Here is a 12,687-nt window from a genome sequence, read left to right as displayed (position 1 = left end):
ATGATGAGTTTCCCCCCTCAATTCGATGCCATGTAACTTTCATGCCATCATGATTCTTTAAACAATTTAATATGCAGTTTGACAGGTTTTTGTTTTATCAGTCACAACTACGTTTCAGATATATATTAAGATAAAAAAAGCCATCAACTGCTAAAAAGATGTTCTGTGTAGTAATGATTTTCACCAAACAGAGGCAGTCTACTTTTATTACTTAAAAAAAAAAAAACGTTTTAGTAAAATAAATGAAATGTCAGTCACTTATGTCCTTGCACTTCATATTTCTCTCTGAATTAATCTGATGTGCTGAAAATGACATTAAACTTTACATGGGACATCATGTCAACTTACCCTATGCAAAATGTAATGAGCAGTGCAACTATTTCAGTTACTTTTTTTAAAGGAATGTAACTAATTATTACATGGAATTACTTTTCCAAATGTCTAATAAAGGTTTTCAACTGTTAATCATTTATTGCACAGACACCACAAAATCACTTTAGCACCTCTTTTAACATTAAAATAATTCTGAGGTAGATATACAAATCATAGTTTAATAGCTATGATCCTGTTTATGAAATCAAATCTTTGCATAGTTACAACAGGAAACACTGAAATCTTAAAAAAAAATAATAAAGAATTGGTAATAAAACAGTTAAGTGTCCTGCTATTCGGTGACCTAAACTCCTGAAAAGCAGTCAATGCACAGTCTGACACACATATATAATAAAATATAATAATAAATATTTTGAAAAGAGGTATTTGTCCGTTAATGGTTTTCAATCTACCTTTGTTACTTTAAATACTCTGGTGAGTTAATAAGGATATTATTATTATTTATTTTTTTCGGTTTGGTAATTTACAGATCATTCAATCCAATCATTCAAAACATAAACACAATGACCTGGTGCAGGCAGAAGCTAAAGCTTATTGTGCCTGCCCTTAAATTTAAAATCAATAAATGCAACACATTAATGACAACATCTGTTCATAACATTAACATTAACACATTAGTGGACCAGTGTCCACCACACCAAAAGCAAGCCGCTTTAATTAATTTTCATTCTGTTGAATATTTTTCCATTGTTATTCTCTTGTAAATATTTTTAAACTGAAAAATAGACATGGCTTGTTTTAACTCATTACAGCAACTATTCCATAATTTAACTCCTTTATTTGATAAACAGTGTTCTCTTAATGTAGAATGTACTTGTGGTTGATTAAATATACATAGTCCTCTGAGATTATAATTACTTTCTCGCTGGGTAAATAATAATATTATTAGTAACACCTTAGTGTCCAATTCTCACTATTAACTATTTGGCTTTTACTGGGATATTGGCTGTTTATTATTACTTAGAAAAACACATATTAATGTTTTATCCTTATTCTATATCCTTAATCGTTCTTTAAAAAAAATCCATCTGTTAAATGGGTTTGATTAATGAGGAAAATAAAGTTAATTAAAGTTAATTAAAGTTAATTAAGTGTTTGTGACATCACATAGACAGGCATATGAGATTGGCTCAATTAGAGAAAGGTGTGAAGAGTTTAATAGATTAAAAAAAATGTAAAAAATATTTTTATCATTATATCATAGCCTATCAGAGGCCCCAGCAAAGCACAGAAAATTGCATCAGTCCAAGGCTGTATCTCATTGCTAGTTTTACTTAATCTTAGTGCTGCGTTCGACACCATAGATCATGACATACTCGTAGATCGATTACAAAACTTTACAGGTATTCAAAGGACGGGATTTAAGATGGTTTAGATCCTACCTGTCCGATCGCTACCATTTTGTTTATTTAAATGGGGAGTCATCTCATTTATCACCAGCAAAATTTGGAGTGCCACAAGGATCTGTCCTAGGTCCTCTGCTTTTTTCAGTATACATGTTGCCCCTTGGTAATATTATTAGAAAATTCGGGATTAGTTTCCACTGTTATGCTGATGATACTCAACTATATATCTCAACGAGTGTGTTAAAAATATAAAGGATTGGATGATCAATAATTTATACTATTAAATTCGCATAAGACAGAGATATTACTTATTGGACCAAAAAAACAGTACAGCTTGCAACTAGACGAATGTACTGTTACTCCCTCTATAGTCAAAAATCTGGGTGTTATATTAGACATCAATTTGTCTTTTGAAAACCATATTTCCCATGTTACCAATACTGCATTCTTCCATCTTAGAAACGTTGCCAAGCTACGAAACATGTTATCTGTTTCTGATGCAGAAAAGCTAGTTCATGCATTAATGACCTCAAGACTGGACTATTGTAATGCACTTCTAGGTGGTTGTCCTGCTTCTTCAGTAAACAAGCTACAGGTAATCCAAAATGCAGCAGCTAGAGTCCTTACGAGGTCAAGAAAATATGATCATATTACCCCAATTTTACAGTCTCTTCACTGGCTACCAATTTAAGGGATACTCGACCCCAAAAAGAAAAACCTGCAATTTGTCCCAAACCATAAAAGCAAAAATAACGACTACAATTTTGTCTCCTCTATGTCTCTCCACATCACCGTAGTGCTATTTGGCCATGTATCCTTGTTGCGCGGCTGAGACAGAAGAGCGTACATAGTTTGCATTCAGTGGATATTCTCCAAAATTGATCTACGGTCATGTGGAGAGACACAGAAGAGACAAATTGTTGAATAAAGTCGTTATTTTTTTTCTTCGCATTCAAAAAGTATTCTCATTGCTTCACAGTTGAACCTCTGCCGATGCTTTTTATACTTTTCTGGACCATGACCGTGTAATTTACTTGGCAGTCAATGGGACAGTCAGAAGCCTCCCGATTTTCATCCAAAATATCTTAAATTGTGTTCCAAAGATGAACTAAGCTTTTACGGGTTTGGAACGACATGGGGGTAAGTGATTATTTTCATTTGGGTGGAGTATCCCTTTTCTGTATCGGTTACAAATTATTATTAATTACCTACAGTCGTGCCCAAAAATATAGACACCCTTGGTAAATATGATCAAAGGCGGCTGTGAAAATAAATCTGCTTTGTTAATCCTGTTGATCTTTTATTTAAAAAAAAATCACAAGAATCTAACCTTTCATTGGATAAGAATTGAAAATGGGGGGGGGGGGGGTATCATTATGAAATAAATGTTTTTCTCTAAAACACATTGGCCACAATTAAGAGCACCCTTTTATTGAATTCTTTTTTAACCCTCCATTTGCCAGTTTATCAGGTCTAAATGTTCTCCTATAATGCCTGATGAGGTTAGAGGACACCTGACAAGGGATCAGAGACCATTCCTTCATCCAGAATCACTCCAGACCCTTTAGATTCCCAGCTGTTGGTGATGCTGCTCTTTAGTTCACCCATTTACTGTAGGGTTCAGGTCAGGGAACTGGAATGGCTATAGCAGAAGCTTGGTTTTGTGCCCAGTGAGGTCCAGTTTTGAGGCCCATTATAAGATTTTTAACTGAGTCAGTCACTTACTGATTTGTTATCTGTTGGTATTTGACGGAATCCATGATGCCATGGGTCTGAACAAGATGTCCAGGCGCCCATTTCACAGAGGAGGTTAAGTGAAAACTCTGAGTATGTTAACCCTGAAACTCTAGGTTTTCTGTTTCAGAATGGAAGGTTTAAGCAGGGTAGAGAAAGCAGGGTAAGTCAAGCCTGTTTCTGAAAGAGAGGTATCATATACTCAGAGTCAGTTACCATAGTAACTTACTCTATGAACCTACCTGGTTAGGAGCAGGTTTTCTTCGATAAACCCAGTTTCTTTCAGTCTCCTCCCCCTTTTTAAACACTTCATTGATGCACGCTGGAAAAATGGTCTTCTTACTAATTGTTTTTTTCTTTTTTTCCCCCCAAATATAAATAATAATAATAAAAAAAATAAAGATTGATTTTCTATATAAGAAAGTGATATAAAATACTTAGTCTTGTTTCTTGGGGGGGGGGGGGGGGGGTTAAATTAAGTGCATTTTACTTAAGTAAAATGATATGCCAGTGTGGTAATAAAAATAATCTTAATGCAAATGGAAAACAAGATTTTTCTGAGTGTCCATTACTAAGTGACTAATACGACACATGTGAATAAGGGATTCAGTGGTGTAGGCAGTAATGTTTTGGGCACGGAAACTATATAGCTTGTAACGCGTTTGACTGGGTTAGAGTCCGGCTATTGCCAACCTCGTTCTTCTCACTTTTCCCATGACGTCACATTAGAATTTATTTTCAATAAAAATGAACAAAATTTTCTAAAAGTGGAAGTAAATAGGATCTATTGCTAAGAAAGTAAGTTATATCCATCTATAGTGTAAATAACCACTGCAGTATTTTTCTTACTCTACTGGCAGATCATTAGTAAAATAAGAAAAATGCACTTAAAATATTATTATTAATATTATTATTTTTTGCCCATAAGATACCACAAAATTATTAGCTTATAGTAAATTAATCTGCCAGTTTTCACCTGTGATATTATGACACTGAGAAGAATTACATTTGTATCGAGTCTGAAGTATGCAGATGGATTTTTGGCGGGAGCTGTAGCCATGGTGAATCGTAATATCAGCGCTCCATTCATAATGGCTTTTTATAGTTGTGGTGCATGCGCTTAACTCAAAGTCAGTCAATTTAGAGTTGATTAAACCAACTCATTTCAGCTGTTCTGTAACCGAAAACTCAGAGTTTCCCATCTCAGGGTAAGTCAACTCCGAGTTAAAAGTTTAAACTCAGAGTTGGTTGAACCTCCTTAGTGAAACGGGCCCCAGGACCTCCAGCAGAAATATAGGGCCACAACATCAAAAATACAGCAGTATATTTCATTGTACACATGGGGTAGTTTTTTTTTGCTGCTAAAAAGCTAATTTTTTAGTTTTATTTGACCATAGAAGCGTCTAATTTGAAGTTCAACTCAAGTCTAATAAATGAATATGCTGCAGTTTGTTTTTGGATGAGCTAGGATAATTTTTCTTGAAACCCTCCCAAACAACATGTGGTGATGTAGGTGCTGTTTGACAATTTTTTTAAAGGTTTTCTGAACTCAAGATTCAACTTTTCTGAAGTTCTCCAGCTGTGGTCCTTGGAGAGTCTTTAGCTACTCAAACTCTCCTTCTCACCGCACATTAGGACGATATAGACACACGTCCTCTTCCAGGTAGTTTCGTAAAAGAAATGTATCATTGTGACGGATGATGATTAAGGGCATTTGGGCTTTGTTTTCACCCCTATTTATATTTCTGTGAAACAGGAAGCAATGGCTGGATAATTTCATGTTCATAATCAGTCTGGAGTACTCAAAATTGTGAATATGACTGGGAATATACTTCAGAGTTATTTTACTCAAGAATTTCTAGGGGTGTCCTTAATTGTGGCCAATGTGTATTAGAGAAAAACATTTATTTCATAATGATATTTCCCCCCATTTTCAATTCGTATTATCCAATAAAAGGTTAGATTTGTGTGAATATTTTAAATAAAAGATCAAAATGATCACCGATGCAGATTCATTTTCAAAGCCTTCTTTGATAATATTTACAAAAAGTGTCCATATTTTTGGGCATGACTGTATAAGGCCATTAATGGTTTAGCTCCTGCGTACCTAACTAGTTTTCCACCACGCAACAATCCATCACGCTCCCTAAGGTCACAAAAATCTGGACTTTTGGTAGTTCCAAGGATAACAAAGTCCACTAAAGGAGGTAGAGCTTTTCACAAGCTTCAGTCTGGATCCAGAACACATGAGAAGAGATGATGCCAACCCTGAAACAACATACAGAACTACCAAATTTTGTTAAAAGTTTGATAGATTTTTCCATACTTTTCTGCCATATGTACATAAACTGACAGTCACCACCGATAAGCTACTACTAAATATTGCAGAAACTTAATTTTCTGTAAAGCTGCTTTGCAACGATTTGTATCGTAAAAAACGCTATACAAATAAACTTGAATCAAGAATTATTGGGTGGTTGTGTACACACTCTGCCAACACACATTTCAGTTCAAGTGCATGTAGCGCCTGATCTCGCTTCTGGATTGCAAATAAAAAGCATCTTGGATGAATATCTTAATACTGAAAATGATTGGCAAGACACAATTAGCTTGATAACATTTATGCAGCAAAAAAAATTTCTCCAAACTGATAACATCAGAGCTTACTGATATGTAGGTCTCTTGTCAAGTCACCTTTATTTATATAGCGCTTTAAACAAAATAAATTGCATCAACGCAACTGAACAACATTCATTAGGAAAACAGTGTCAGTAATGCCAAATGATAGTTAAAGGTAGTTCATCATTGAATTCTGTGATGTCATTTCTGTTCAGTTTAAATAGTGTCTGTGCATTTATTTGCAATCAAGTCAATTTTGTAATTTAGCCCCTGTTTAATACTGGGATCTGGTACCCATTAGTACTGACAAGAGAAGCAAAGAAGGATCAGTTGCAAAGCTACATGACTGTACTAAATCTAGTCAATCACAGCAGTGGGCTTTTACTTCAGAGTCTACAATCTGCCATATGTTTCACACCCACCAGAGTATTCTGATGAGAGGGTCAAAACATGATAGAAAATATTACAACTACTTCTAAATGATAATGTTTTTTGATGTAAACATCTTGATAACATATAGGGGGACCTCAAAGAACAGTACAACATAATTCTAAAAAGGCAGTTCATGACCCCTTTAATGAAAGAGTAAGCAAACCAGAAGTGATACATGTGCATTATAAGACAACTGAACTTAATATGAAACTTATAAGAAAGCCCAATCGTATCACTTTTGTCAGTGGTTCCCAATGTTCCTGGAGGCACCCCAACACTGCAAGTTTTGCATGTATCCTTAATCAAACACACCTGATTCAGGACATCAGCTCATTAGTAAAGACTCCTAGGCTAGGTCTACATTAATCCGGATACATTTGAAAATTGAGTTTTCTTTTTAGAACGCTCTCCGTCCACACCAGCGTTTTTAAGCATTTTCCATTGAAACATCTGAAAATGTTGAATTTGCTTTCTGCACATGCATACTCAATACTCACGATTGTATATCTGATCTAAAACGCAACTGCCTCATGTTTTGCTGCAAATAGTGACCGTAAGTAAATTTGCTTTAATCTTTGCAGGACTGTGGATGGAAGGTCAAAACGGAGAGAAAAGGATGCGTTTTCAAATGAAAACGTATTAGTGTGGACAAGGCCCCAGATCTGAAATTGGTGTGACAGTGAAAGGAGATATGAAAAATGTGCAGTGTTGAGGTGCCTCAAGGACCAGAGTTGGGAACCACTGACTTATGTCATAAAGCAAAATGATACACAAGAGAAACACTTTCTGACATTGTTCTTTGGGGAGGAACTCCATCTTTGAGTTTATCTGAATCTCAGTAGAAACTGCTGGTTTTAAAGATGATGATTAACTTTAATCCCTCTTTAAAGTTTAGATAATGTTTCTTTGCCATATCACTTGTAATGACTGGTTAGCACAGATTTATCCAGATGACATTTTATTGCTTGATGCATTATTGTGTAGTATTTGTTGAGGACGTGGCCTCAGACCTGAAAGTCCTGATCTGAAGATGATCTACTTACAGTGAACGTTTTTTGTATGACTTTTAAGAGCGTATGATTGTTTGAAAGACTTCCCACATACAGTGCATTGAAACGGTTTCTCTCCAGTGTGGATCCGCTCATGTCTTTTTAGGTCTCTTGAATCACTGAATCCTTTGTCACAGTGTGAACACTTGAAAGGTTTCTCTCCAGTGTGAATCCTCTCGTGTATAATCCGATTTGCTGACTGACTGAATCTCTTGTCACAGTATGAACACTTATAAGGTTTCTCTCCAGTGTGGATCATCTCGTGCCTTTTTAGGTTTTCTGAAACATTGAATCTCTTGTCACAGTGTGAACACTTGTAAGGTTTCTCTCCACTGTGGCTCCTCTCATGTCTTTTTAGGATTCCCGAGCAACCAAATCTCTTGTCACAGTGTGAACACTTGTAAGGTTTCTCTCCAGTGTGGATCCGCTCATGTCTTTTTAGGATTCCCGAGCAACCAAATCTCTTGTCACAGTGTGAACACTGGAAAGGTTTCTCTCCAGTGTGGATCCTCTGATGCAGTTTTAAACTGTTTGCTGAAATAAAAGTCTTTTCACACTCAAAGCACATGTACTCTCTCACACTCAAATGTGTTTTCTGATGTAGTTTTAAATTTTGTAGACAGGAAAAACTTTTCCCACATAAATAACAAGGATGTGGCTTCTCCTTTGTATGAACTTTCTGGTGCATCTTCAGGTCTGAAGCTCGCAAACACATTTTGCCGCATTGATCACACATGCACATGTTCTCTCTAGTGTGGATCTTCATATGCATCTTAAGGTGTGTTAGGTGTGCAAATCTCTTCCCACATTGATCACAAGTATACGGTTTCTCTCCCGTATGAACTTTCATATGTGCCGCAAGGTGTCCTTTTTGCGCAAAACACTTTCCACACTGATCACATGTGTGCGGTTTCTCTCCTGTGTGAGTCCTCTCATGTGCCTTCAGGATTCCCGAGCGACCAAATCTTTTGTCGCAGATTGAACATTTGTAAGGTTTTTCCCCAGTGTGAATCCTCTCATGTGCTTTCAGGTGTCCTGACCAGTTGAATCCCCTGTCGCAATGTGAACACTTGTACCGTTTCTCTCCGGTATGTACTCTCATGTGAACATTAAGACTATTTTTGTATGCGTAACTCTTTCCACAGAGAGTGCAGGTGAAAGATTTCACAGCACTTATTTCCTTTAAAACTTCCTGAGAGGAACTCTGAGGTTTTTCTCCAGTTTTGACATGATTTAGCTCCTCAACTTCACTCAGTTCTTCAATCTCCTCATGTTCTCCAGTCAACTCTAAAAACGGTTCAATTTTAATAACTCCTAAAAAAAAAAACAGAGAAATGTGATTGAACATAAAAATGAGCTTTGATGTAACAGCAGAAAGAAGATAACTGCTACACAAAATGTTGATCATTTTGATGCATATATTTATAATGTGCATGTCCCTGAAACATTTCATGAATGAGGTACATTGATCTTCAAATTATTATTTTCCAAACAAATAGGCCCAAATCCCATGTTTTTATAGGGAGAACTATTAAATATCTGAGCAACTTAACAAGTAGTCCCTTACTATTTGATGTTCTAGCTATATTATTGCACAGCTCTTAAGATTTTTCGATTACACTTTATTTTAAGGAGTCCTTGCTTACTATTATAATAACAATAGAATAGATTATGCATAATTACATACAAGTAACCCTAAACCATATCCTAATCTTAACCATATACAGCATTATTCCAAAATGGATTAAATTCATTATTTTCCTCAATTGTAAAAACAAAAAAACAATAACCCATAATGACATCAAGAGAGAAGTTAGTCTGAAATCTTTGCAAATGTATACATTTTTTTTTTTTTTTTTTTAAAGACTCACATTATAAATGAAATATTCACAGCCTTTGCTCAATTAATTGTTGAAGAACCTTTGGCACCAATTACAGCCTCAAGTATTTTGGGTATGATGCGACAAGCTTTGATCATCATTATTTGGCAATTATCTGCCATTGTTCTCCCTGCATCGTCACCTCTCAAGCTCTGTCAGGTTGGATGCGGACAGATGCACATTTTCAGGTTTCTCCAGAAATATTTGATTGGGTTCAATCCCAGGCTCTGGCTGGGCCAATCAAGGACATTCACAGAATTGTCTAGAAGTCACTCTTGCTATGTGCTTAGGGTCACTGTCCCGTTAGAAGGTGAACCTTTGGCCCAGTCTGAGCTTCTGAATGCTCTGCACTGTGTTTTTATTAAGGCTATCTCAATATTTTGGTGAATTGAGCTTTTCTTCTACTCTTGACGAGCCCCTCAGTTCCTGCTTCTGAAAACATCCCGCAGCACGAGGCTGCTACAATCACACTTTACTTTTGGGATGCTACTCTGCAGGTGAGGAGCAGAGCTGATTTACTTCAAACATAATGTTTGAAATTAAGGATCATCAGACCAGAGAATCTTGTTTTTTTAGATTCTGAGGGTCCTTTAAGATTTCACACAGAACACATATTTCGTGCATTTTCTAGAGGGACTTATATCACTGTTGCACTTGCGTCTCGCACAAAAGAGCCGCATGTTTAACTTTCTAAGTTTAATTTTGTAAAAACATCTTGAGACTTTCTGGTGGGGTTTTTTTTCCCCCATACCACTGCAACTTGTGTTTTTAAATGAAAAATGTACTCTGCGCATACATACATGATGCTGTTTTGTTTATAGTTGTTAAAGCAACTTAATTCTAATTGGTTTATAAACATTAATTTAAACATTATGCTCTTTTTTTCACAGATAGTCATGTTAGGTTTTGAATAAACATGCATTAGTTATATTTTGTGCCGTTGCAGCCTCAGGAGAGAATCCAAAAGCTTTTATTCACCCTAACTAAAATTATGCATTTTAAATTTGAGTATGATTCTAATTTTGATCATATTTAAGAATAAAATTAAAATTTAGTTTTTCAGTCATTTTGAAAGCCCTAGAGCACAGCAGCAAAGACTGTGAATATTTATGCAGATGTGATTTAAAAGTTAAGTAATTAAGTAAGTAATTTAAGTTATTTGCAAACAAACTTTCATATTGTTTGTAGAACTTTGAGGAAAACAATTAATTTAATTTTGTAATAAGGTTGTAACATAACAAAATGTGGAAACCATGAAGCGTTGTGAATACTTTACGGATGAACTGTATAAATACTCTATAACGAGGACACCTTAAAATAAAGTGTAACCAGTACTTTCTATTACAACAAATATAAATCACATTGAAGCTTCATAAACATCAGCAATATTAATGAATAAACACCAACCTGTTTGTTCTTCAGTATCTTCAGTGTGTTTCATTCTGCAGGGTTCTAGATCTCTCATGTTCTCTGTTCTCTTTAGTAAACTCAGTCTTTGTAGATTTCAGTTCTTTATGATGCTTTGATGCTAGTCTTCACTTGCAGGCTGATGTGAATATTCCAGTATTAATCGTTGAAATCACTGACTGTGTGATTGTTGTTCTGGAGCTTCAATTAACATGAATTTCTGTATGGAAAAAGAAGATCTGCTAAAATAAACAAGAAATAATTTTATGAGGTTTTTTTTTATTATCTGGACTATTTTACACATTTAAGTATGTAGGTTTAGCAGATGCGATCTAATTAATATATCTCAAGAGACCATAGCCAAGCACATACAAAGTGTTATAAGTTAGTAAATCATTATATTACCATATTAAATGTAACAGCGTTGACAATAGCACATCAATTTAAAAAGCTCATTCAGTAAAACAACACTCACATATTCATATTTTTTTCATTTTTTCATATTAACACATAAGACATCGGTCTAGAAGTATAAAAAATAATATAATGTTAAATCTAAGTAACAGTAAAAATAGAAAGAGCAAAGTATAAACATATTAGATGACATCCATCTTAATTAACAACTACAATATAACTTGGTTCTCTAATAACTAAGTTAGGCATATGAAATAAATAAGTGAAACGATTAACGTACTATAGTCTTAACGTGTAAAATAGAACAGTGATTAAAAACGTCTAAAAACAGAAATAGTAACACAGAGCTAAATATTCAGTATCTATTAATATTTATGAATAGATTTAAAAAAAAAAGTTCCACTTGGCTCATTATATAGGTTCAGCAGTAACGTTATCCGTTATTAATTTTAACCAAACAAGTAAAGTAACAATAACGATGGTAAAGGTCAGAACAATAACTAAATCACAGCAGCAATATAATTAGTTAACATCCATTTAAATCACAAATATCACGAAACATTCTGTTACAGCAACATTATCACTTCAGATTTCGAGACGATCATTCGCACGAACATACAAACACAAATCGTTCAGGTCTTTGGGAATTTAACATGTTTTCCTCAGGTTTGTTCTAAGATTTTAAGTCCGCAAACACACAAACAGCGCCGTACTCGATAAAAACAATGCAGAAACGACATCGCATACTGTTGCTGAAACAAAAATGTAGAAAGTGTATTTGACCATTGTTTATATACACGAAATGCTCACCTCGCCTCAGGACACTCGACGCTGACCGAGCACGCGCGCGCTTGAGATGACGTCATCAACAGCAGATCACCAACGCGCCAAATTCTATTTAAAACAACAAAACATCAAAAATCACACAACAATCAGGTATAGCCTTCTAATGTGGACGAACATCCGTCTCAATCTGTCTCAGTCATGTGTGGAGTAAAATATAGTTTATTAGGCAATTAAAAGCTTATTTGAGAAGTTTAAAACAGTAAGCCCAAAAAGGAACATTAAAAATTAATGTATTTCAGATTTAAAATTACTTTGTACTTATGTACATACAGTAAGGTGACCAGATTTCTGAAATGAAAACCAGGGACATTTCCTAGTTCAAAATGGGGACGGTATGGTTTTTTGTTTTTTATTTAATTGTTTTGGGTTCCATACATTAATATCATAATTGATTCAGTGGTGCTTGAGGATCAAATTTACCATAGGTTTTTTTTTGTTTTTTTTTTTGTTAATACAATTCACCAAAAATAGGAACTAGCCTATTGCAAATAGACTGGGGTGTAAAAAGTCCAGTCCCTGTAAGAACATCACTAAACAAGATTTATAATTAATTTATCATACAAGGCT

The 12,687-nt window shown here is 35.0% G+C and overlaps 1 protein-coding gene across 1 annotated transcript; it reads right to left on the bottom strand.

Moving 5' to 3' along the window:
* Positions 1 to 6,136: 6,136 nt before the first annotated feature.
* LOC127951070 (gastrula zinc finger protein XlCGF57.1) lies at positions 6,137 to 12,211 on the bottom strand. Its single transcript, XM_052548703.1, has 3 exons — positions 12,085 to 12,211; positions 10,861 to 11,080; positions 6,137 to 8,887 (listed from the first exon to the last, which is right to left on the bottom strand). The coding sequence occupies exons 2-3, from the start codon at positions 10,916 to 10,918 to the stop codon at positions 7,560 to 7,562; spliced, it is 1,386 nt and encodes a 461-aa protein (XP_052404663.1). The 5' UTR covers positions 10,919 to 11,080; positions 12,085 to 12,211; the 3' UTR covers positions 6,137 to 7,559.
* Positions 12,212 to 12,687: the final 476 nt, after the last annotated feature.

This window comes from Carassius gibelio, chromosome B2 (genome assembly GCF_023724105.1).
Source record: "Carassius gibelio isolate Cgi1373 ecotype wild population from Czech Republic chromosome B2, carGib1.2-hapl.c, whole genome shotgun sequence".
NCBI lineage: Eukaryota > Metazoa > Chordata > Actinopteri > Cypriniformes > Cyprinidae > Carassius > Carassius gibelio.
The sequence above is the reverse complement of the archived record's forward strand: the minus strand, read 5'-3'. Positions and strand labels throughout refer to the sequence as shown.

Coding starts and splice junctions, on each gene's coding strand:
- LOC127951070 (XM_052548703.1), bottom strand. CDS start 10,918: ATGAGAGATCTAGAACCCTGCAGAATGAAACACACTGAAGATACTGAA. Junction 8,888..10,860: donor AGATACTGAAGAACAAACAG/GTTGGTGTTTAT, acceptor TTTTTTTTTTAG/GAGTTATTAAAATTGAACCG.